The sequence below is a fragment of the Halichoeres trimaculatus genome, unplaced genomic scaffold (assembly GCF_033239565.1).
Source record: "Halichoeres trimaculatus isolate MK-OKI-2021-1 unplaced genomic scaffold, fHalTri1.1 fHalTri1_scaffold_15, whole genome shotgun sequence".
NCBI lineage: Eukaryota > Metazoa > Chordata > Actinopteri > Labriformes > Labridae > Halichoeres > Halichoeres trimaculatus.
Window position 1 is genome coordinate 9,199,127 of NW_027437193.1, and position 26,101 is coordinate 9,225,227.

The following is a 26,101-nucleotide window of genomic DNA, read 5'->3' on the forward strand; positions in this document are numbered from 1 at the left end:
AAACATTAAAAAAACTCATATACATCCTGGATGACAATAAAAGTTGGATGAATCACGTAGTAGTGGATCTCAAAGCAATTTTTCTGAGGGGACATATTATGCAAAATCCACTTCTATATGGTTTACTGTCAAAAATATGAGTCCCTAACCTGAGGAAGTGTGCTGGCTCATTTTCATTTGGACTGCACCCCAGTGATGTGTATCAAACCGCCCTCCTCTAACTCAGACTCGGTAGTTTTCCCTCAAAATTCAAATGTATGACTGAAAGGATCTAATCCGTTTCCCTTCATTTTTTTATCTTATTCCACTACTGTTTTATCATGTTTAATTGCTTATGCCATTTAGCATCTATGGTCTTCTTACCCAGAAAAAATTCTTGGCTGAAAATTTACTGTTAAATATCGTCTACTCTACTTACACGGTTTGTCAATTGTATTTACTCTATGTATGAGTTACTCTCTGTAACATACATTAATGTGCTTCAGTGGGTAGGGGCAGGTTCATACAAGCTTTTAGCTTCCTCCTGTCTCTTCCTGAATATTGCAGGTATGTTTATTTATTTATTATGTATTTATTTTTTCTTGATTGTTGCTCTCATTGTTTTATGACTTTGGACTGTTGTAACATCGCTGCTCTTGGGCAACAAATTGTGTAATCTGTTTTTCTACTTACAACTTGCAAATATTTGAGATAAATAAAATCATATCAAATAAAAAAAACCAACAGTTATTCCTCAGTAATTTACATTAAAGCTTTCATGGTTGTCCTCTGTACATATTCCATGTTGCACTTCTTCTCCTCCTTTGCCTGGCATCAGGTGAAGTTCTGTGTCCTAAATAGAGATAGACCGATATGGATTTTCCCGGGCTGATACCAATACCGATTATTTGTAGTTAAAGAGCCCGATAACCAATATTTGAAGCTTATATTATTTTGCAGTTAAAGTGCAAATATTGGTGTCAAAATTTTGAACAATACTAACTCCAAAACTTAACTTCATTCAAATGCCTTTAAGCATGAGTTTATTTAACGGCTCCCAGGTTTAGCAGCATGTTTTATAAGGTTATTATAAAAAAAGTTATAAATGTTATAAATTAGTACTTAGAAAATGAATAGCTAAAGTTTTCTCCAGTAAATAAAGTTTTCCAAAACTTCAATGTAACTGCACTGCTGATTGGCTGTTTCCCAAGCCATGGCTCTGCTTGTAACCAATCAGATGGTACTGTGGGTGGGACAGTGCTGGGGACTGAGTAGTGACTGTAGACAGCAGACTGGCTGAATAAGAGCCGCAACAACGTAGTTTTAAATTTGTTTCTTATCGGCTGTCGGATTAAAAAAAGGCTTATGCCAATATGACTCGAAATACCAAATAGTGGCCCCAATAATCGGCCTGGACGATAATCAGTCTGTCCTTAGTCCCAAATCATCTTCTTGTACATAATGATAGGAGGCAGCTCTAGGTGCTATAAATAGTTGTTAAAAGTACTGGCCCTGTAATAAATAAATTACGGTATTTAATTGTGAATATTACAGTTAAAGCCTGTGACATGATAAAACACTCGATTTTGTACAATTTTACAGTAGGAAATAGTAAAATAGTGTTAGTATTTGACAATGTGGGTTCATGTGTTGCTGAGATAAATGATGTTGGTTGGATTCTTCTTTGGCTTGGGTTTTAACACATTGTATAGGCTCCTCCGCTGTTGGGTTATTATGTTGTAATGTTGAATATGTGACTTGAAATGCTCCAGTTTGATTCTAATTGTTACGATTTAGACGTAAAAAAATAAATAAAATGAAAATAAAAAAGGGAGAAGATGTTTTCCTCAATGTCAAGCTCTTGGTGACGGTAGTCATGAATTTGCATTTTACCCTGAGAGATCTTGATGCAGTTGAGATTACCTTGTATCCTACTATTCATATTCTACACATACCAAGGATCATATCAAAAGCACTTTTTCGCAATTTATTGATCGGAAAGTGAACTTATTATATCTTTCATTCATTTTCTGAACCGCTTATCCTGTACAGGGTCGTGGGTGGCTGGAGCCTATCCCAGCTGTCATTGGGCGAGAGGCGAGTTACACCCTGGACTGATCGCTAGTCAATCACAGGGCTGACACAGACAGACAGACAACTATTCACGCACACACTAACACCTAGGGACAATTTAGAGTGATCAATTAACCTGATGAGTATGTTTTTGGACTGTGGGAGGAAGCTGGAGTACCCGGAGAGATACAAGCTGGGAATCGGAATCCATCTTGCTGTTAGGCCGCAGCGCTAACCGTCCAGCCCACCTATTATATCATTTATTTACAACTATTGTATGTGCTTTAATCAAATTTACAATTTGCACTTAATTTGGCATCAGTAAGATTGTGAAAACACACACACAAAAAAAAATGTACACATAATTATAAATTAATTCAGGCAGCAAGGGGTGAAATTAAAGTCCTAGTCTCTGTTCTGGGATAAAATTCACAAATCTGTTTTTGTACCATTGTTTTAGATCCTTAGCGTGTGCTTACTATAAACACAGCAAACTTTTATGAATTTATCCACTACACAGAATAAAGCACAGTCAGAGCTGATCGGTCAGGGATATATAGTTTATTGTTTCTAATAGATGTTTTATATCAGATAATAAAAACATCAAGTAAAAATGGCCACAAACATACGCAGCAGCAGAAGCAAGAGTTTTGGCTGAAGTTAGCAGGACACTGTTGTGCTTTGAGTTTCTACTTGGCTGGGGACAAAAAGAGAGATAAAACCTGTGCTACACACATCGTACGAGAAACAAAGCTGCAAACACGCTCGAATGTTTACCTGTCTCAGTAATACAGGGGATACTCTGTTCACTGTGAAAGTGAAGTCAGGGAGGAATATTTTCATTTGGGTTCAATAAAGAGCGACAAAACACTTCCTAATTATTTTGACTTCTAGTGGTCCAACTTCTCACCTTGAGGGGACTTTCACATTTTCACTCCAGGAATTATTTTACAGCCAGGGCAAAAAAAAAAAGATTAGTGGCCATTTTTCAATTTTACCAGCCAAACAGAGTCTCTGAACATCATTTTCTAGCACCACGTTGTTTTTATTTTTTCTAAGTGAAGTTCTAGCCGAGCAGAGGATACATGGTCACATGTTGAGATCCAACCCTGTTAACACCTCACTGAAGTACAATGCATCTAAAGAAAGTTAAAGTTTCTCCTTTTTAGTCTCTAAATATTAATCTAATGACAATCATGGGTAAAATAAAGCATCTATGCACTGTACCTACTTTAAGTGTGAACAATCCCACTATGTGCACAAACAACCATGGTTTTGTCCGATGTGACGGATCACCACCATCTGTTAAACTTCAGCCTTGGTCCACAGGATACACTACAGCTGACCCCACCGAAAGCATAGTATTGTCTTTGAAATGTAGATATAGGCAAGGGTGATATGAGCTAACACAACGTGTTGAAAAGACTCCACACATACAGAACACTTGTAACAAAGATCGACATGAAGTAAGACAAAATAAACTCCCTCCAGTGGAAACATTAGATGTGCTGAAACAAGCCTCATGAAACTTCTCATCAAAGAAAAACATCTGCAAACACTAACTGTGGTGTGGTGAGGATGTGCGTAACGTCTTTGTAAACATTCTCTGTCCTAGGCCTCTGATTCTGATTGGTCAGTGGTGACGCTGCCGTTCAGCTCCCCCAGTCCAGTTTGCTCCTGGATGTCAGTCATCTCCCCGACGATGAAGGTGGGCTCCCCTCCTTTGCTGTTGGCTGAGCCGCTGTCCGGCTGCTTGGCCGCCTGGTTGGTCAGGGTGGGTTCTTCATCCAGCCTGCTGGAGATGGACCAGTAGAGGTGAGCGTCGAGCCTGGCTGCAGCCAATGAGAGCTCTCGGGCTGAGCAGGCGGGCGTGTCCACCTAGGGGAGGGGAAATGTGGTCATGGGAAGAGGTCCTGTTACTGCAGGTATATTTCAGTATAGAAGTGTCTTTTTTTTCCTTTTCGTTCATAAACTTATTAATTCAGCCACAGACAGAGATAAGAAAGCATATGTATACACAGCTGATTTTATTTGTTGACATCTGTGGGTTACCTCACCTTGATAGGAAACTTTTTACTGCTAGCCTGGTCCAGTCTTTAGGTAACAAAATCCACCCATCATTAAGTTTAATGGGCTGATTTTTCTACATTTGAGTTGCTTCTGGGTTGTTTCCTACAGTTGATTGATGCCAGATTTGTGAAACTCCAGTGATATCTGAGGCTTTGTTTTTCATTCTGCTGTGTTTACTTGGTGCCAAAGTGCAAAGGCAAACCAAGTCAGTCATTTCAAACAAAACCACATCAGAGAGAATACAAGGCTTCGAGGTATCTTGCACCTGAAAAAAAAACATCTACAGTCTTACTTTAGATTGCAAAACTTAGTTAACAGGAATGTTTTTAAACCTTAGTGAAAACTCTGGTATTCAGGCTTTCTGTTTGCATGTGTTAAAACTGTAATCTGTCACTGAAATTTAAGTCTGTATGGTTTATATAGATTAGTTATTGGAACATTGAGCCATACTTGGCCAGATATACCATGTAAAAGAAATCATAAATCTCAACAATAACCTCAATAACCTCAATACATGACTAACCTGACTAAATAAAGCTTTAATAATGAAAATGTAAAAAACAAAGAGGTCAGCCAACAGACTTCTACCCATGAGAACAGGCTGGACTCACTCATAAGATCAGACTTATTGTTGACGAATCAATTTGACCAAATCACTACCTGTCCTCTCTGAATAATACCAAATAAAGACAGAGAAAATAGCCGAAAACATAAATTATAACCTGACTTGAAAAAAGAAAAAAGCATTAATTTAAGATTCTGCTACATTTTCCTGCCCACATCAGCATTTTTTAGCTTTTTTTTGTTTTTGCAATATGGCTTGATTTCAGGATTCCCCTTTAAAAAAATGAAGCAAGGATCTAAATTCAGAGTTACAACATTTCCCAGCATGCATTTTACCAAACCCATGAGAGCAAATGTGAGATTTCAGCTACATGTAGGTGGAAACAGGAATAGGAAGAACAACAAGACTTTCTTACTTAGTCATAAACACAGAAACTGTTAATGGATTAAAACATTTCATTAAGAGGCTTTTACTCTTTCATTTAAAGGGACTGACACCAAAGTTTGTGACAATTTTTTTAATAATTTAAACATTTTCTGTGACTTAACTTACTACAACAACTCTTCAGACTGCTGCCACACAGTTAGTGCGTCTAAAAATGATTTTAGAGGAACCAGACCTGAAAATTTCAGGTTAACCTTCCCAAAAACATTGCACCTAATTGTGTTTTAATTTAATTTATCTCTTAAGAAAGGACTCAAAGCAAAAACTTTGACACAACATGTCCCCCTGATTTTCACAGCTTAATTCTGTAAATATAAGAAAAACTCACCCAGCCCAATTTGCCAATAATCGTAGCCCCAACATAATTTACTGACCTCAAATGTGTGATGAAAGGCTCCATAGTCGACGTCAAAAAAGCCCTCTGCTAGTGACATCATCGGGCTGAACCTGTGACCCCACAGCACCTCCTCTGCCAGGTAGGAGCTCCTCGCCTGGCACGTCATCCCTGCACAAACAGACCACTCATTTTAAACATGCAGCAAAACATTTATGTGTCAAACAGGAGAGAATGAAGTTTGTAAATTATCCTCCATTTCCTCTCAGATCAGTTAAATGAAGAGCAGTCTATATGTGAATACTCTCTGAAGCCATGTGATGACCAAAAGCTGCTTCTGTGTAACAATCTGCAGCGCTCTGACTCAGGGAATCAATATTTGGAGTGGGCAGAGAGGCCACCTTTACCTCACGGAGACGCATCACGAAGAGCTTTGATATACTCAGAGAGTGTGTTGTCTTCTCTCTGCATCTGACATCAGATGATCTTTTGAACGCCTGGAAAATGTGTTTTGAGTCCTGGGAGTGATGTTTTAATAAATATAACATACGTCACTTATTTTTTTGGTATTCTTGTTGATGGATCTTTGCCTGATTAGAAATTCTGTTATACAACATATCACGTTGAAATCCTTCCTGTTGCAAAGATTTGAAAAGGCTCCTTCAGTCCACAGACAATGAAAACATACAAGAGAAAAAAAACAAAAGCACCAGCATGTCCTCTAAAGATCCAGAGATTTCTCTCCACTTTTGTCCCTGTTATATAAGAGATTCACTTCCACACTGTGTCTAAATATACATGTATATTACCCACGTAATCACAGGACCGTGAGGCTCTAAAGACCAAAGACCAGGAAGACTGATAAAAGAGGATGATAAAAATGCACATCTAAACCTTGACATCCTGGAAGCGGGGTTTCATTTTCTAATGGACACTTTTGGGCAGTGTCTGCTTTCTGTAAAGCTAGGATACTATTACTGTAATATCAGACAGTTTTATGCATCTACAAGATTAATCTCCTAATGCTCTATTCTTGGTTTTGCTGCCAAATATACATTTACAACACACTCGGATGAATTGCGAAGGATTTTGTCCCATAGAGCAGGACAGGAAAGAGTTTTTCTATTTTATAACTATGTCACTGTTTTTCATCTTAACAAAGGCCTAAAATGCTTATCAGGAAAACCTTTTGGGAGGAGTTTTCATGATCAAATTGGATTTTGTGAAAATGGTCAGGAGTATTAATGTTTTATTTAAGGTATGCACCAACCCAACTTTTCTGGTTCCAATACCAATACCTGATATCCGATACCAGTGTTAAATAATAACCTGCATGCCCTACTGTGGGATAAGACTGGTAATGTTTTGGTAAAAAGGCAAAAAATGAGTAGATGGAATTACTGAAGTTAATATTTATTTAAAATATATAATATTCAAATGTTTACCATCGAAACATTTCTTCCGAATGTACAGAAATTCTATTCAATTGTAAACTTTTATACCCTGTAGACTTGTAATGCAGCTAAAAAAAATACAAAGAAAGTGCATCAGAAGTAACATTTCAAATCAAGAAGCCAAGAGCGCTGGTAAAAAAAAAAAAAAAGGGAAAAAAAAGGCATAGAGCCGGCTGCCTAAATTTGCATGATGGATCAACCCCTTCCCACTGAAACTGATCCCGCTTTGAGGGGCACCAATACAACAATACCGGATACCCAAATTGGTGTATCGGTGCACCCTTACTTTATTTTAAAACTACAGGAGGTCCTTGACTTTCGTGGTTCTCGACTTGCGCTGTTTCGACTTCATGACGCCAATAAATATATGTATGTAAGAAGATAGAGAAGGTTTCAAAGTTACGCCTCTCTGTTGGTAAGCTCCTACGACGCGTACTAGTTTTTGACGCTGAGTGCGTATGAATACACAGCTAGACAGTGCTACACCGTCATCAGCATCATCTACTTAGTCTCGAGTAGCGCCATAGTGTAGATTGTCTATTACATTAAAGATTTATTTTATTTGAATTGAAATTTCTCTTTTAATTGTCTGTACTGTTTTCCCATTACTATGAGGTATAATACATGTATTTGGATAAGTATTTAGAGATTTAGGGGATATTTAGGGTAAAAATCAGATTTACGCAGAATTTTGCGGAACTTGTTCGTAACTCAAGGATCACCTGTACTTTTTTTAGTTATTGTGGTAAGTGTGGTCAAGCATACTTGTGCCACATCATTACAGATTCTCACCTGTTCCTCAGGTGTCTCTTAATACCAAATGGTAAGTGGTCAGTTTTCTGAAGTGTTACGTCCTGCGTAAAATTAGCAAACTCCGCTTCTTCTCAAAGAACATGTTCTCCATTAGGGGGCGATATGAGGAAAATATTTCTAGATTTCTTATGGCAGGATCTGAATCTGGATTTTATCAAGATTGTTTTTTTTATATCCAGACTATTTTGACCCGTAAGTCACATTTTAGCTCAAAATATTTCTTATTCTGCATTCTGAACTTTTTTTTTTTTGGCACCATTCTTCTGTCTTTTCTGCACTATTTCAAAACTTTATTCCCGTCTTGTGTCCTCTGTTGTGTTTCTTTATAACTCTGGATGTTCATGAAGCACATTTTCACATCATTATAAATATATTCATTTAAACACATCAGCTGTAAGAGGCCTACAGAGACCTTTAGTTTTGTGAGATGTTTCTAGATAGACTTTAATCTGATTGTGCACTTGACAGAAAATGTAAATGTAAACATTAACTCATACTAAGATGGTAGTTCCAGACCTGAATTTAATACCAATTCCTTAAACCCTACAGTGTTTGTTGTGTTATTTATAAAAGCTCTACCTCTTGTACTTTTTATAACCATCATCCACTCATTGTGCTGCATTCATTTCCGTCACTACTTCCAGTGAGTAGCCCATCCTTTTATTCACTGCAGGGTTTTTTTTAGCAGCACATGCTTTCGCCCATCGCCCACACTTTCATTTCATGTGCAAACATGGAAATGTATTCTGGCTCAGTCATCTTCATATTGTATTGTGATTTTTTTTGTCTTTTTTGCCACACAGGATTTAATACTTTTTTAGGTTACCTGTAAATTTACATAAAAATCATCACAATCTCTATTTTTAAATAATACAGCCAGCCGATAGCATAGAGGGAAAAAGCAGTTTAAGGTTTGAGTTGTTATGACACAAAAACTATTTCTGACCTGTGGCTTCCACCATTCCCTCCAGGATGACCACGATCTCAAAGTCGTCCTTTTCCAGCTGAGCCTGAGACATGTCCCAGAAGGGTGAGTGTGCATCAATCTCATGGGAGATCACCAGCGGCGAGACCAAGAAGAGGCGATCATCACCTGTCTCGAAGCCCACGCTGATGTCTGTCTGGTCCAGCGGGATGAACTCGCCTGAAAGAGACGGCGACATCAGAGGTGAGAAAAAGGAGGGGGAAGAGTTAATTTTGGAGCGTTCTGCTTCAATATGCTTTCGCAAATTGCCCGACAGTCACACTGTATTTTAAAGGCAGATGCTTCTGTTACCAAGGAGAAGAAAGCATAAATAGAATACTACAAATCAAATTATCCTGGCAGCAGGGGAGCTGTTTTTCTACCCTTACCCTCCTGAGTCTGTTTGGACTTGATGAGCTTGGCCCTCATGTTGGCCCCTACGATGTGTGAGCTCCGCAGGTCGCCCACCCTGAACATCAGACACAGCTTGTCGTCTCTCAGAGAGATGACGGCATGTTTGGAGAACACCAGCGTCTCCGCCCGTTTGTTGGGCTGTGAGATCTTCACAAACATACAGCCGACCTGCACAGAGAGAAGGGAGCACAAAGGAGAGCTGTGATAACTCCCGGAGTTGTTGGAGCGGCGTTTCTAATTAACAAAAAAAAAGTACAGCTGTTAAAATTCATTGCGAGTGTTGAAAACAAACAAATTTATTCATTTATTTCCAATAGACCTTGTTATTCCCAGTTTCCGTTGTGAACACAGTATTGGCATTTAAATTAACCTTGCTCTCAATCATTTTTAATATGCAAAGTAAACAGCCCACAGTTCCATCAGCTGCTATTAATGTGGCATGTTTCCAGCGCACGGACATGAATAAACATGAATCTGCCCGGACGTCAGCGTGTGGCTTCATCTTCATCAAAGGGTGCTTACTTCATGGAAAAAAAAAACAGAGCTTTATCAGCACTTTGACTATTCTTTCTCAGGAAGTGCAACATCTGCACAGGATTACAGTCATTCTGTCAGTTTAATATTTACAAACTCTCATGTGTTGATCTAACATGTGGCCTGATTATAATCAAACTGACACAACTATGACAGTATTTACATTGCTGTTCTTTGGAGCTTGCCCAACAGCCAGCATGCTCCGCCAAATATTTTGCCTTTATATAATAAAGCAAATGATTTACTGTTACTGATATTTCTATTTTTGTATTTCCTTTTTTGCATCTTTGTAATACTGTTGATCTTCTTGAAGCTGTTTGAATGTTTTTTGTACTTTTAATTGACAGAATTGTTTGAAAAATGTATCCCAAAACTTCTGAATTGAATTACTAATTATTATCATTGTCCAGCTGTTCTAAATACTTGACTCGCTGCCTAAATCCCATAACAACAATGATTGATTTTCAACGGCAGAGCTTTACTAGGGACAACCTGCCCACACATGTCATATCAAATCAATCCTGATAAAGTTCGCCCCAGCACAGGCTGGAGAGAAATAATGACAGTTAGCGGGCACAGATGTGAGCACAGCCTCAGGAGCTACTGGACCTCAACCATCTTCGACAGAGAAAAATGGAACGACATCCTGTCCTGCAATCCAGACACAAGCTGCAAAGCTGATAAAGGACACTTATATATTTGAATCAGCTGCCCTTTTCCACTTGCTTGCTTGAAGGATGGGTGTAACTTTAGCCCCGTTCACACAACAACATTTTATCTAAAAATGCTAAAACGCAGTGAAAAAACGATCTGTGTTTACACAGAAAGCTGAGGGACTGAAAACGCTGTAGTAAGCATGCCAGGCCTGTAGGTGATGCTATAACTGCCTTGTCCAGAAGCCACTTTTGGGAGATCTCCACCAAAGTAGAGGTGAGCCGATCATCTGTGTAGCAACAGATGCACATTTTGTTGGAAGTCGGTCAGCGGATACAGCAGATTTAGCAGCACAAGCTCAACAAGGTAGTTCGCAACGATAGGTACTGTTGTCCTGTTGTATGCGCTCGCACAAAGCGGAGTGTGGCGTCAGTGTTCCCACTACGCCAGCTTACTGTTTACACGGCAATGGTGTCGGCAGCATTTCAGACAAATTCCACTCTGGGGGTCGTTTTCAAAAGTTTGCGTTTTAGGTCGGTTGAAACGCAGCAAAACTTTTGCGTTTCACCCTAAAACTGTTGTCGTGTAAACCGCCCCTTAAACCATAGCATCAATGTTCCAAGTTGTAACATTTGCCTTATTCATTTTTTCAAAGTTGCTCAAGCTGCAAAGCCCAAAAGAGAACTTAATGAGGACAGAAATTTCAACATAAGACTTGAAGTGACAATGAAGTGTAAGTTTTTAAAGATCCATTGACAAAGAATCCTGACTGAGCATTGATTTAGGTTGACTATCTTTTAGCTATGAATATAAATAATTTTTAATTAATAGAATAATCTTTAAATCAATATTTTCTTTCAATTTGTTTTTGTCTGGAGTTAGTGGTTGGGTCATAAGTGGGATCTTGTACTATTTAGGCAGTTATGCACATTAGAATCAGGACAGGGTGAGCGGCAGCACCCTGTCATGAAACATAAACCACTCACTCACCCACTGTACATTTTTCTTTAGTTAAGTAAAAAAAGAGCATTTTTGTTAATAATTTTAATATTTGGGTTGTTAACCAATCCCCCACATGTGAGGTGTTGAATTCTTCAAGTGTTCATCTGTTTTTATGGTCTGACAGCAACAGTATGCTGTGTGATAAAAAGGTGTTGGAAAACGAATTTACCTTGAGGTGACAAAATACTGTTTTGCATTAAAAAAACCACATTGCTAGCAATTTTTGATTAATTTTCCAGATTGTTCTTGTTTCTCAGCCCAGGTGCTCACCATGAAGGCGTTGACCATCGATCCCAGTATAGCTTGCAGCAGCAGCAGCATGGTGCCCACTGGACACTGGTCTGTGATGACACGGTGGCCGTAACCAATGGTGGTCTCTGTCTCAATGGAGAAGAGGAAAGCCGAGATGAAGCCGTTGACGTTGTTGACACAAGGCGTCCACGTCTCATCCTCCAGATGGTCCAGATCACCCCTGTGGAAGAAAAGGCAGAGAACGTGTGAGGAAAGTAAGGAGGGGAGGGTGACGGAGTGGGTGTCAAGAAGGAAAAATTGACAGAGAGCGGGAAGATTTATAATTTTAGAACAGAGGTGCTGAAATACATGTAAGGCGTCTCATCCCTCCGTGTTTATTTATGTCGTCCTGTCAGCAGATTCTGATAATGAAGAGGATTAATGTTGCTGATTAGGCTGATGTTTATGATGTCAGTGTGCGCAGTGCCGCAAAAACCTCTTTTATCCCATCGTATATCATCACTTAGAGTGTCTTCACTCTGTCTGCTACTTTTGCAAATCTGCAGATTTCCTTTAAAGCCACTCAGTACACAGCTAATGTCTGGGATTAACACGGCTTCAGCCAGGGAGGGAGAGCTAATTAATGAAAGTGGTGTAAAGTGATTCATATAATCTATGACTTTTATTGACCTGTGTTGGTGACCGAGGAATTGCAGCAACAGCGACAGTTCCCTGGCACACTTTTAGGTGGCCTGTTATTGATATAAAGAGGTCAGGATTTTATGAGAAGAATACGTTAGCTAATTAGAGCGGGGATCCAGCAGACACATCTTCCCATGAGGAGGTAACACATCATGATGAAATACCCTGCTATATCAATACTGCTTTGTCATCTGCTTTTTTCGTCTGGATTTTTTTGCCTACTTTGCAGAAATGTCTCGCTCTGAGCATCATCATCCATCTCTAAGCCGCGGCCTGCTGATGGTCTCAGTAATTAGATAGTTTGATATTTTAAGAGAAATGATTTTTCGCTTACTGGACAAAGAGTTTATTGAGGGGATCAATATTACTCTCATATCTGTGCGTAAATTATGCAGCTGCAGACTTGCCATGTTTCTTCTTCTGTAGCTCTGTCTAACATAGCAACAGAAACTTAGGGGGCGGGACTTAGGGCCTAAACCACTCCTTACACATTTGCCCAGCCTACATGGAGCATCTGCATTAAGCGCTGTCCAAAACCAATGGGAGTGAGTTGTTGGATGCTCCTACTGCATGTCTGCACCAGCGCTGGCTCACTGACCAGATGTAACACTGTCTATTGTTTTTCATGGAGGACAACTGGTAAAGTGAAGGTTCAAGATGTAGCATGCGCAGGCAGATGTAGAAACATAAAATTTTATCATATATTTGCAATCTAATTGATCCGTTTTAGTTTAAAGCAGAATGTGTTTTAATTAAAAAGTGTTAAAGATTTACTAGAGCAAGAAAACAAGCCATAAACATTGGATTGTAAACAATATGTTTACATCTTTAATGTTGACCCTAGCTTTGGTACAGCGAACCATCACCTGGCTGCAGCTCAGAGCGTACAGCTTTGACTGGTGAAGGACCCCTCCCTCTGTTTACCCTCCCTTCTCTCCTCTTTTGTCTCATTACAGTGGGAGAGTGGGGGTAAGTAGAGCATATGGGGTGAGCTGTATCCCAAACAGGAGTCTCCTTGCTCTGCCTTCCCCTTCCTCTTTTTACTAGGGTTGAGCATTTCAAGCATAAGAACTAATGAATAGTCCCTGCTAACAATTCACTCATTATCTGAATATTTCCCCACCAACTCTGCAGACATAAGAAGAAGGAGATCTGTTTAATGACTGTGCAAAATAGCTGTAGGTAAGGGAAATATGATTTACGAACAGATATGATTAACATATTTATTCTAGTTTTATAAAGCAAAGTTTGCACTTAGCCTCATTTTTTATTTGTTTCTCCTAGAAGTTCCTCCTGGAACCCTTTGGGGCAGCAGACTATATTTTCTTTTCCCCCTTTCTAAATCATAAAGTGATGCATGTTTTACCAGCAACTGGTACTTACACTTTCCTACCTTCTTTTAAACATAAAGGGGCATTCATTCTTTATTCATTTTCTGAACAGCTTATCCTGTTCAGGGTCGCAGGTGGCTGGAGCCTATCCCAGCTGTGATTGGGCGAAAGGCAGGGTGCAACCTGGACTGGTCGCCAGCCAATCGCAGAGAACCATCCACACACACACTCACACCTATGGACAACTTTCAATTTTCTCATTACTGAAAGATTATTGTTATATTCGAAAATCACGACTCATCCCTACCTTTAACATCTTGCTACCGACTGTTTTGTTTGCTTTGTTTTGGGTTGTGGATGCCACGTGGTGGGATAGGTAGTATTGGTTTTGTCATTTCTTGGAGTGTGCATGAAAGAAGTCTGCTGAGTGGGTTGTGTTAAAACTCAAATTGGTTCTTCTTGTGGATGTGATGGGTGGCAGAAGCTGGCATGGAGGCGGGCGGTTCTGGGACAACAGAGTTAACTGCTTAGCCTCTTTTCATCCAGTGAAGAGAGAGGCTCACTTGATAACCCCCATGATCCACTAGCTCTTCTGTGTCGCATTGTGGGGACAGTAGGAGCCATGTGTAGGGCCACTTGACTTATCAGGAGAGAGTATCAGAGTAAGAGTGTGATGGATTTCTTCACTGAGGACTCATCCTTTTTTATTACAGCACAATTACATGCACACCGAAGTATGAGTGTGGATGGTATCTGTATTTCTAAATCCAGCAAATGAGGACATTTATCAACATTATGATGATGTTATTAAGAGTCACATTTTTTCTTGATTTTCAAAATCAATCAAATACTCATGCGACTTATAAATCCTGGATAAGATAACTGCATAAACGGACTTATTTCTATCTCTCTGCTCAGATATCTTACCTGCAGTAGGCTATGAGGTACCAGATGGCTCCAAAGAAGAGCCATGTGACGGCGTAGGCCATGACAAAGACGAAGAGTGAGCAGCGCCAGTTGAGGTCCACCAGCGTGGTGAAGATGTCGGTCAGGTAGCGGTAAGTCTCCCTCATGTTACCGTGCTGCACATTGCAGCGCCCGTTCTTCTCCACGTAGCGCTGCCGCTTACGACGAGCCCGAGCTGTGGAGGGACAGAGGACGGATCAGGAAAGGACTCAGTTAAAGGTTTAGATATGCCTAACTGAGTGAAAAACTTTGCCCTTGTGGAAAATACCTGCAGCAAGATTTTTGGTGTTTTTCTTTGTTTTACACTAGGCAGAGGACAAGCCTTTGTAAATGTCTCAGCCCCATAACCCCAGGTTTGGATAAATCCTTTCAAAACCCTTCAGAAAACTTCAAAAACACAACAACTACAAGGCTTCCGTTTAGTATTTATGAAAAGTTCTGCTGTTTGAAGATACAACTCCGACTGCAGCCGGAGGATGTGAGTTGAATGAAGGCACAGCAAGAGATTGGAAAGTAAACACAGGAAGGTGCCAGGGGACAGAAGTGCTCAGAGAGACGCCGGGAGGCTCAGAGGAAAGTCAGGCTGGTAAGGAAGGGATAACAGGAATGAAAACAGACAGGTGAGCAACAGAGAGGAGATGAAGCACGACGGGAGAGCATCATCAAACACTCAGGGAAGAAAAGCTACAACGTCGGACTTTGGTTCCTGTACAAACCTGGAAGGCAGCTGCTGATGTTTGCTTTTTGTGGGGAGTTTTTCAGTTTGGGTGAACCAAATCAAAACTGAGATTATGACAAATGCAACATGCAAAGTTTGAGTGTTTCTTTTTCAATCAATGTACATTCAAGCCAAACCACATTCATGGCCATAGGAAGGTGGAAGAAAAGTGTTTAAGGGTTTTATTGGGACTCTTTTTCTGGAAGATGTCAAGTAAAGTCGAGAGTCAGGGGAGCCCGATGTTAAAAAAAAAAAGTTCACTAACTGTCAGAATTGCTGAGGCATGAGCTCTGCAGCACGGCGCTTCAAAAACATCACAGGAGGGATAGAGACAGGAAGGAGGTGCTCGCTTTCAGTTACTGTCTCATGTTTGTGAGGATTGGCAGGAGTGAAAATCCAGACTGGAGAGTAAGTCAATAGCTCCCAGTCTCGGGAGGAGTTAAAGGAGTCTTTAATGATGTACCTGCAGCCTTCATTCACATTCTCAGAGCTTGAATGAAGTAGCACATAAAACTTTTAAGCCACTCACCCCAGCCGAATCGTCCCCTCTCCTTCTCCGCCCCCTGATTCTTCTTCCTCTGCTGGTTGGCTTTGGCCTCCCGCTCCGCCAGCTTGGCCTGGAACGACCTGCCAATCTTGGCTGGGGCCGGAGGGGACGGCGCGGACTCTGTGGTGACGACGTGGCCCAGCTCCTCTGAGAGGTTGAAGACCCCGGTGGAGGGAGTGGCTTCGGTGGCCACTTCGACTTCCTCCCCTTCTCTCTTCTCATCCACGGGCAGAGAGAGGGAGTCCGGGCGGGACGGGAAGACCGAGTTCTCCAGCGCCATGTGGCCTGTGTTTGTGTGTGTGAGTTTGTAAATGAGTGTGTGTGTGTGTGTTGCTGTGAGTGTGTCAGGTGTATTAGTGTGTTATTGATGGCCTCCCTATGGCACACTCTGTCCAGTGGCTATTGATTGGACCATTTGTTTGCTTGACTGAAGCCTGGAATAAAATGGAAAAGAACACAGTGATCTGTCTCACTAATTTACTGACAATTGATGTTTTAAAAGAAAAAGAACCTTCTGCAGGAGCTTCAGTGCATCTCCGTCTTTAATTTATCTCAGGACACTTATCACTTCACTTACAACAAACACAAACTGCATTTTCAAAGCTGTTTTTACAGCACATGATGAAAGCGGTTTTCACAGTGTTGGTACACAGTTTTGTAAATAAATACAAAGACATAAAGGGGTTTAAAAGGGTGAAAGCTGAATTGCCTCTTGTTTTCTTTCATCATAGTGCCTTATGGTGAAATTCAAGCAAATTCAACACAACTTGTTTTAACTTAAGGCTTCTCTAAACACTTTTTTTAATCTAAATTGACATTAAATATGCAGTATCTTAAATTTAGGCTAATTTAGCACATCGTAGCTTATGCACCTCAGAGCAACATTGATCATGTGCTTGTTTCATAAGGTACCTTGGGGTAGGTGTGTGTGTGTGTGTGCTGTCCAAGCTGTGTTTTATAAGTGCACTTACAGCTATATTTAATGTAGTGGGTTTTAGCTACAGGCCTGCCAGGATTTCTTACATAAGTCCCATATATCTATAAGAAACCAAGTTAAATTATGTATGTGGATTATAAGGCATGGTGTGTCTATGCTAGATTTGTCCAGTAAAATGGAGTCCTAGCTTTTTGTAGCCTTGGATGATGTGAGTCCATTTGGACAACTGGCGGACGGACGCAGGAGGAGACTGATGGTGACAATCAAGATGACGCATCACGCTTGATAGATGGATCAGAAATAGCTCCTTTTCCAGCCCACAGCCTCCAGAAACCCCTCAATGTCAAGCCTGTGTGTCAATAAACACAGCTGGGTATGAATAAAATCTTACCTGCTCAGTGTAGCAACTTGTAGATGTGTAGACTTGGATCGAGATCATGAGAAAAAACAAAATCTGGTCCAAGAACGAGCCGCGATGGACAGTCTTGGCTCAATGACACCCATTTCTGGTGTTTACCAGCGACGCAGCATCAGTCCACTCCTGCTCGCTTTTTTTCCAGGAAAACAAAAGACCACCTCGATCCGAGCCTTCAGCATTCACTACAAATAGAAAAGGGAACACCCCCATCCAGTGAGCGATCAGGCACGAAAGCGAAAATCTCTCATTAACACAAGACAAATTGTCACGGCTTTAGAAGAACATGTGCAGGGCAGTGGATGTACGAAATGGTGGCAACAGGATAACAGCCCGGCAGCACGGAGAGCTCCATCATCTGTGCATCTGATGGAGACAGTCAGGTGTGGAGCCACTGAGCGGCGGAGGATGCTGTCATCAGCCCAGCCCCCCAAAACCCAGCCTGCCCCATACAAACCTCATTTCCACAACAGAGGGGACACAAACTCCCTCCTCTCTGCTCACTGCCAGATCCTCAACATCTGCACACAGTTCAGGCATTACAAAAAGAAAATGAAAGAGCCTTTACTTTCAACGCAAATACATTGTAAAAACATTGTCATTTTTATGTTTTGAAAAATCTATTTGGTAGCTAAAAATATTCAGTGCGTTTCTTTTTATGCAACTCAAAATGCCTCCATAATAAAATTCAAGCTCGTGAAAAACAAAAATAAAAAAAATAATTTAAAAATCACTTATGAATCATCATACATCTTCCACTATTACCAGATACAGCTGCTGCATTGTGGCATCAACAGTATCAGTCACTTGATTTTAATTAGCGTCATTGTTATTAAGCGCTGTTCCACCGCCGGCCTCTAGGTGGTGGTATATGTGTTCACTCGCGCTAATCTACAGCCCTCCTTTTCCAAGATGTCGGTGTACGGGCCAGTGGTGAAAATTCACCCCGTGGTTCTCGCTTCTATCTGCGACTCCTACGAGCGGAGAAATGAGGGAGCAAGCCGTGTTATCGGGACCCTTTTGGGTAGGAAGAAATTCCTGATAATATTTATCCATGAAGTCGACTCCGCTATGATAACACAAGTGATGGGTAGTTAGCTTACGTTAGCTTCTAGGCTAGCTCAACGCATGTTAGTGCCGTTCAGTCCAGCTTACTATCCTACATCTGGTTAGCTTCAACCGGGTGAAACATCCTGCAGCATCACATAGAAAAGCTGGTTTTAAGTATCACCCGTTATCTTAAATATCCATCGAACAATATGGCTACTACAGTTGGTTCTTGTTAATACGTTTTCATCTTTACCCATTGAGCATTTTTAGCTGGCTAACCTATGCTAAGGCGGGTGGTTGAATAACAATGCCTCTCTTTTTAACTTTTTCACTCCCAGGTACCACTGACAAGCACTCCATTGAAGTGACCAACTGCTTCTCTGTCCCTCACAATGAGTCTGAAGATGAGGTATTCTTCAAATTTATCATTTCACAGAGATGTATAACAGTTCGGGTCGCTTGTTGTGAAACAATTACAGAGCGTCCATTCTTCAGCGGGGATACATCATAAGATTGATTTTATGATAATCATATCGGAAAACAGGAATGTTAAAACGCAAAAGTCACGACAATTAGAGCTGCTTTTTGTTTGATAAAGTTGTCTTGAACCATTTTGCCTTCTTGGGCTATCTAATGGAATGTTCTGTACAGGAAATTAAGCCATTTGAATCCAGTTTAGTTGGATGAACGTATATAAGCACATAAAAGTGCTGCCCATAACTTGTTGCTTTAAATAAAAAATCCTCCAACAAAAAAGTTTTTTTTAATCACATTTTTTCCTCCTGATTTTCAGTAAATACTAAACCATTGTAAAAAAGACATTGCAGTGTGCCATAAAATTGTTCAGTATTGTGATATCAAAAAAAGTGTGGTGATTTAAGAGATATGGAAGAGTGCAAACCAGTAACTTGGCTCACAAATTAAAGGCAATATGATTCACAGTCATTCTGAATGATGATATATTGATTATAATTGATGTAGTTAACATTAAACATGTCCCTAGTTCATATCGATACATTAACAGTTTTGCAATTGTTTTATTTTTAAGAATACTCATGTTGCATTATAGCTAATTTAGTGACAATTTTGATTATTGTGCAATTTGACATCTATCAAATTCAAATTAATTCTATTTGGAAACAAAAAAAGTCAAATCATAATGATTGGCTCAACGAAAACTACCATTTCACCAGGCATATGTAAGGTGGAATCAGTATTCATCTTCTTAACATTTGCTTACCTTGTGCGCTGAAATGTAAAACTGAATCTAAAAGCAACCACAAAACACACAAATTGAGACTTCAGAGATTGTCTTTTTAAAATAACTCTAGGTCATGACTTAATGTAGAAGCTCATTTCATGCCATGAAATTTTTTTACACCCCAAGCCATAACGTTGAGTCCCCTACGATCAGAGTGCTTACGTAGCTTAAACAATGTAAACTGCTATTTCAGTTGGACTGTTTTGTACCATCTTTGCATTGTCAAATAAATGAGATATGATAGCACAAGTCAGATTTTGTTTGCTTTACCAACAGGTTGCTGTGGACATGGAGTTTGCAAAGAACATGTACGAGCTCCACAAGAGGGTGTCTCCCACTGAGGTCATCGTTGGATGGTGCGTCAATCTATGAGATTTGGAGCTTCAAAGATCCATTTATAAGACTTAAATGTGTCTCACTACACCATTATCTCTTCTCACAGGTATGCCACAGGCTTTGACATCACAGAACACTCTGTTCTCATCCATGAGTATTATAGCCGAGAGGCCACCAACCCCATTCACCTGACCATCGACACAGCTCTGCAGAGCGGCAAGATGAACATCCGCGCCTACGTCAGGTAAGCTGGACTTCCAGCTGGTAACACTTTATGTGTACACTGAGAGTGTTTTGACACCTTTGTGTCTTTTTTCACAGTGCTCAGATGGGCGTGCCTGGAAAGACGGTTGGTGTGATGTTCACACCACTTTCAGTCAAGTATGTCTACTATGACACTGAGAGGATAGGAGGTAAGAATACAAAGACGTTCAACAGATCTGATTGTAGAAATCTAGCTTTGGATTGATTTTAGAAGTAATGTATATTTCTATTACCCCTGCTAGTTTATCTTGTACTTACTGTCTTTACCAAAGTTGTGGTGCTAAATAATTATTATTTCAGTGGATCTTCTGATGAGGACACGACTCACTCCAAGCCGCACCAAGGGGCTGACCTCAGATCTCTCCCAGGTGGCTAGCTCAGCAGCTAGAGTACAAGACATGCTGACCACTGTGCTTGCATACATTGAGGATGTGCTGGTGAGTGACAGCCCATTGTGTCCATGTGCATGAAATAATTCAATACCTGTTTCCACTTTTCCTCCAGAGAACATTTATAGAGTAATTACATCTCAAGCTAATAGTGGCGGTGAAGTTAATTCAGCTCTGTCTCTCTCAGTCTGGCAAAGTGGCAGCAGACAACAGCGTGGGCCGCTTCCTGATGGACCTGGTCAACAAGGTACCCACCATCCCACCTGAGGACTTTGAGAACATGCTCAATTCCAACATCAACGTAAGTGCCAGAAAAAAAGAATTTGAATTTCCCATAAAAACACTGGCGTAAATCCAATCACTCCTGAGGGTTTCTCGTTGTTCACTGCTGCTCATTCAGTCTATTACTGTTGATTTACTCGCTGCTCTCAGGCTTGTTCTCAGCACATTACAGAAAGCATTTAATTAGACTTCCTACCTTCCTATTTTTAGTGCTCCTCTGGCTCAACCAGTCTAATACTTTCCTGTTAAGCATTTGTCCAGCATGCACAACCATTGTCTGAGAATTTGTTTTTGTGATTCTGAAAAGGGTTGATTTTTTCCAGCGCCTTTGGCCTGCCTTTGTGTTTGGTATTATGATACTCATAAGGAATAAGATTGCAAGACTATAATGTAAACTCTGTTTTGTTGTTACAGGACCTGTTGATGGTGACCTACCTGTCTAACCTCACCCAAGCACAGATTGCTCTAAATGAGAAGCTGGTGCTGCTCTGAGAGCATCTCTTCAAGGTGGTTCATATTTAATTTTGTATAATTTTTTTTGGCTGAGATGAATAAAGATGTAAAACAGTCACACAGTGCTACACAGTGTTCTTGGTTTTATAATTACTGATGGATAATGAAATTTGGTTTCTTCAAAACTCATGCTGAACATAACAGGAAGTGTTTGGTTACCTGATCTTTAATCTCATTGTCAGCTAAGTTGTTGTTGTCTTATATAATCTTAAAGTTGCTTGTTTTTGGCAGTTCACACCGAGATGCTACTTTACCTAATAAAGCAAAACTAAACAGTTTATTTTGGTTAGAATCATAATTAACCAATAAAGTTAAAAGTTGCTAGACATGAAAAGAACTCATTTGACCATGTTTCAAGCTGAATTAAATCACAAAAGACTTAAAAACAAGTCTTCAATACTTTTTTATGTAAGACAGTTGTTTTTTTAATTAATTCTCTACATAAATATAGATTCAGATCAGAGCATAGATTATTCAGTCAAGTTACAAACCCCATGTGCCCGGCCTGAGTTACATGTGAAGCATAGTGCAAAAAGTAGGCATCAGGAAGTCACACATCACAGCTTGTCTAAGAAGCACGCCAATCTACAATTTCAGGAAATGCTGCTGTTTCTTATTGCTTGTTCAATCTAAAATCACGGTAGTATCTTCAGGCTTTGGTTTCAGAGTCTTTGCCCTTGTCAGGTGTTTTCCCAGGATTCACAAACTTCTCCACGGCAGCGTAACTCTGCACGGCGCGCTCGTACGCTGAGTCTCCGGTTGACTTTGCGATGGCCGCAGCCTTCTCAGGGTAGTACATGGAGGCGCTTATGGTCATCAGGCCCGTAGGGTAAATCAGCTTCTTAATCCTAGAGCCTCTACCAAGAAACAGCCCCAGGGCACCGGTGAAGGCTATGACTCCTGCACGGGGATAGAAGTCCTTAGGTGGGCTCTTCAGGAAGCTGTAGGTGTCATGCCCGAATTGGACCACACTCTGAACTTTGGGTTTAATTTTGCCGTAAGTTCCCTGCCACCAGTCCGTGTATGGCTCTACAAACTTCCTGACGGTGGCGACAGTCTCCTCCAGCTGACCCGCTTCAGGCTCCACATACCGAGACCTGGGCTGAGGAGCGGTGTACAGAGAAAGCTGGTCCCGATGTAAGGGACTGGTTGTCTCGTTCTCCCCGTCACCCGGTGCGGCAAAGACGGTCATCGGAAACAAACTCCGAGCAGCCGGCATTGTGCTACCTGTCACCTTCAATTTGATCCCCGCTGGCCATGCATGATCTACGGTGTCCGGGGAGGGACATAATAGTCGAAGCGACAACCTGCTTATAAGTTGAATCTCGTTAGATACATTAATTACGCTTTATATAACAAACAAGAATAGCCCCCTCTAATTGTCTTGGACACTGTTTTATTAATGAACGGCAAGTGGTTGGTAACCTTGCGAAACGAGTAATCGGGTATAGACAGTACTTTCTTTTTGAAATCGAAAGGTAACTGCAGTGAATGGGTATTTACTTACTTACAATATGCCCATCCCTTTAAATTCATAATAGTTTAATTGGTGAATTTGGGTTATTTTTTTATCCTATCAACTATCTTGTACCTTCTCTGAGGATAAAACATGGATACAAATGATCTTCTGAAATGATACGTTTTTTTTTACTGCAAGGATGTTATAACTGTACATTACAGGCTTTTATAACATGTTAATATCGATTTTTGTAATAAAAGGAATTGTTAAATCGATGCAAACTGCTTAAAAATTGTACTGAGTTTTTTAATCTTTTATTTCGGCTTCTTAATTTTTACAAATTAAATTTTCTGCATTATAATAATAATAATAATAATAATAATAATAATAATAATAATAATAATTATTATTATTATTATTATTATTATTATTATTATTGTTATTTTGTTGTTGTTGTTGTTGTTGTTGTTGTTGTTGTTGTTGTTGTTGTTGTTGTTGTTGTTATTTTATTACCTTTGCACTAATGCACTCTCGAATTGGACACCTGTCTATATGCTGTATAATTTATCCTTATTGCAGTCATAGTCCTGTATATGTGTCTGCTGATATCACTCCAATGCACTTTTGGTTAGATGTGATCTGCACTTCGCTGGTCTTGTGACATATGTAATGACAATAAAGTTTGCTGTATTCTTTTTTTACATTAAAAAAAAAAAAAAAACAAAACAGAATTGTATGGAGTCTTTTTATTACTGGGCATTTACCCTCATCAATTTCAAACAACAGCACCAAAAAGAAATGATAATATATTCAACCTCTCTCTCTCTTTTTTTTTTTTTTTTTTTTGAGGGTTTCCTTTTTGCGTGTGACGTCACTGGTATCTGAGGCAGCCAGGAAGCACTGTTGTCTCCAGGGCAACGGAAAGCGTCAACAGTGACGGTTAGAACGGTAAATAGTTTTTCTAGATTAATTTACGAGTCTGTTTGCTCCTTCGAGGAAAAAAAAAAACTGAGCCATATTTTACCGTCTTTTTGGTCATAAAGCGTTAATTTACACAACTGAATGGAGTGTCTCGGGGTATCATCTGCTCAGAACCTACAGGCTCTGTCTGCCCTGTTATCCACTCAGCAAGAGGATGACGATGATGACTACAGTGTAAGAAAAAGCAGACCCAGAGTTAAACTGATCAGTTTTTTTTTTTTTTACTTTTATCCATTTTAATCCTTCAGTTATTATTAGTAATGTATAAAAGCCACAACAGTCAACTCTCTTTTATCTCTTAATCTCGACAGAATGCACCATCCAATGCCCGACTGGGTCCTGGACACATTGGCCCCCCACCCAAAAAAGAAGAAGAAGGTAACGACTCCACATAATCTTGAAGTCCCTGCTATAACTCAGGTGGTCTGCCGAAACATGAAAGCCTATTGATGTCTGTGTGTTGATTGATTTTTAGTGCCATCTGTCTACTTCAAGAAGAACAGCAAAGACATATGGAGTGAGGAGGAGGTGGCTGAGAGCTCCCAGTATGATGATGTTGCTGACCCACGACCACAGCCTGAGTAAGAGAGAAATCAGAGATCAAAAATCAATCAAAAGTAGCTATTTATTACAAATGGGCACCACATTTTTCTATAAAGTAAGTGATAGTGTTTGAAATGTGTTTTAATCACCTTTGTCTTATGTCCAGGTATGAAATAATCCTGAAGCAGAGTGTAGGGACAGAAGATCTGTTCTTGGGCCTGAATGGAAAGGACCCCTCCTCTATGTGTTGTGAAGCTATGCTGGTAATGATTAAAATCATAGCAGTTAACATTTTAATTTTGGAAAAAGAGAGAACAGAATGTGCTTACTGTACATTATTCACTATTTTACCTGTTTATAGGTGAAAATCAAACTCCCACTGACTAAAGCAACGGATGTGGCTTTAGATGTCAAAGAAAAATTCCTTGATCTACGAACGCCAAAATAGTGAGTGATGCTTTGAAAATGCTCTCTTTGATTTCTAATCCCCTCGAAAAGGCAGACATCAGTACTTCTGAGCAGAAGCTCCCATCCCCAGATGTGTCTTTTCATTCGGAGTTCACATCATAACCCTAGCTTTGATTTCTAACACCACTCCGAACATCTTACTCTCTTTTTACGTTTTCTCTTTTCAGCAAGCTGGGTCTTCATCTCCCACATCCCACCCACAGTGCCATGGGAAAGGCTCAGTTCTTCAGTGAGAGGGAGGAAATGGAGGTGACTCTTCCAATAAAACGCCCCATGGATATTCTCCTCATGTAATGAGAAAATATGACAACAACCAATAAGTGAAATTTGAGTGGATGTTTACAAAGTTTAAACAGACACACACTGTTAATGAAGACCAAAGGAGATTGTCAGAGAAAATTTGGTTTCAGGGTAAATTTTCCTTGATCTTCACAGATTTAATGGCTTTTAAAAGTGTTTCTTTCTGGTGAATATTTCTCATGATTATGCTGATTTATTTCTGGATTACCAAATATAACAAAAAGCTAACTTCTTGTGAGCTCTGCAAAAATGTGTTTGTTGAAAGAGTTATTGATATAATATCTAGAGGCATAATAACTTGGACTTTGGTCGGACTTTGGACTTTTCAGTTTTTGACTTTGTTCTTACAACATAGGCAGCCTATGAAATAAGCTTGTTTCAGGGCCTGTATGGGCAACACAGACTGAATTGTAATAAAAATGCTTTGTATGTTGAGTAACTTGAGAGAAGCTGATTATTCAACATTAAACAAACCGTTTACACACATTCTCTTTCTGGATTCAAAAAGTAGGCCTACAGTACGCACCAAAAGGAACAGACTTTAATTCACTATCAGTTAGCTTTAACGTGTTTTAGTGTTGTATTTACTCCTTTGTATTTGGTTGATATTGACATTTGTGCTAATGTCAGAGAACAGTCAAAGCCACATACTTTATTTTCCCACAATGATGCACATTTTTTCCATCATATTTAGTTTCACATTTTTTACATTTTCAAAACTTCTTTGGGGAAATTTTGGTTTGCATCTTGGCAAACTTCATGGACAAAGCGATATCACTTTCAGACAGTATATACTGTCTGAAAGTAGTGTTTCATATAGGAAACTCTATTTGCACATCTGCTGTCTAAAAATCTCTTATTTGATAACCTTGGACATGGAAAACAAACGAAAATGAAATAAATTTTAAAATGGTAGTTATTCACTTGCTAACTTTTACTCCACAGCAAAAGTTTAAGGGCTTAATAAATAAATGCAGACAGATATGAGCAGTAGGTATTGAGCCTTGTGGTCTTTTGATAAGTAAAAACTTTTCACATCAGTTGTAAGTCGGAACAGTTAAACCTATACAGAAACAACTGGATGTAACGTCATCCAAAAAGCAACGTT

General features: G+C 39.9%; 4 protein-coding genes across 4 annotated transcripts; 2 read left to right on the forward strand and 2 right to left on the reverse strand.

Annotated features, from left to right (window-relative positions):
* Positions 1–2,575: 2,575 nt before the first annotated feature.
* On the reverse strand, positions 2,576–17,641 carry kcnj9 (potassium inwardly rectifying channel subfamily J member 9). Its single transcript, XM_074688148.1, has 8 exons — positions 17,124–17,641; positions 15,778–16,229; positions 14,492–14,705; positions 11,571–11,772; positions 9,086–9,278; positions 8,679–8,876; positions 5,506–5,636; positions 2,576–3,930 (listed from the first exon to the last, which is right to left on the reverse strand). The coding sequence occupies exons 2-8, from the start codon at positions 16,073–16,075 to the stop codon at positions 3,664–3,666; spliced, it is 1,503 nt and encodes a 500-aa protein (XP_074544249.1). The 5' UTR covers positions 16,076–16,229; positions 17,124–17,641; the 3' UTR covers positions 2,576–3,663.
* A 385-nt stretch (positions 17,642–18,026) lies between these two features.
* On the forward strand, positions 18,027–21,396 carry eif3f (eukaryotic translation initiation factor 3, subunit F). Its single transcript, XM_074688150.1, has 8 exons — positions 18,027–18,171; positions 18,536–18,606; positions 19,735–19,814; positions 19,901–20,038; positions 20,116–20,207; positions 20,359–20,495; positions 20,635–20,748; positions 21,144–21,396. The coding sequence occupies exons 1-8, from the start codon at positions 18,060–18,062 to the stop codon at positions 21,219–21,221; spliced, it is 822 nt and encodes a 273-aa protein (XP_074544251.1). The 5' UTR covers positions 18,027–18,059; the 3' UTR covers positions 21,222–21,396.
* Positions 21,397–21,637: 241 nt separating this feature from the next.
* LOC141803980 (MICOS complex subunit MIC26-like) lies at positions 21,638–22,528 on the reverse strand. The gene has a single exon (XM_074688151.1). It carries the CDS (start codon positions 22,459–22,461, stop codon positions 21,892–21,894), a length of 570 nt encoding a protein of 189 aa, XP_074544252.1. The 5' UTR covers positions 22,462–22,528; the 3' UTR covers positions 21,638–21,891.
* Positions 22,529–23,619: 1,091 nt separating this feature from the next.
* dnaaf6 (dynein axonemal assembly factor 6) lies at positions 23,620–25,378 on the forward strand. The gene is made up of 6 exons (XM_074689327.1): positions 23,620–23,856; positions 23,994–24,060; positions 24,158–24,263; positions 24,392–24,488; positions 24,587–24,672; positions 24,861–25,378. The coding sequence occupies exons 1-6, from the start codon at positions 23,764–23,766 to the stop codon at positions 24,985–24,987; spliced, it is 576 nt and encodes a 191-aa protein (XP_074545428.1). The 5' UTR covers positions 23,620–23,763; the 3' UTR covers positions 24,988–25,378.
* The last annotated feature ends 723 nt before the right edge of the window (positions 25,379–26,101 follow it).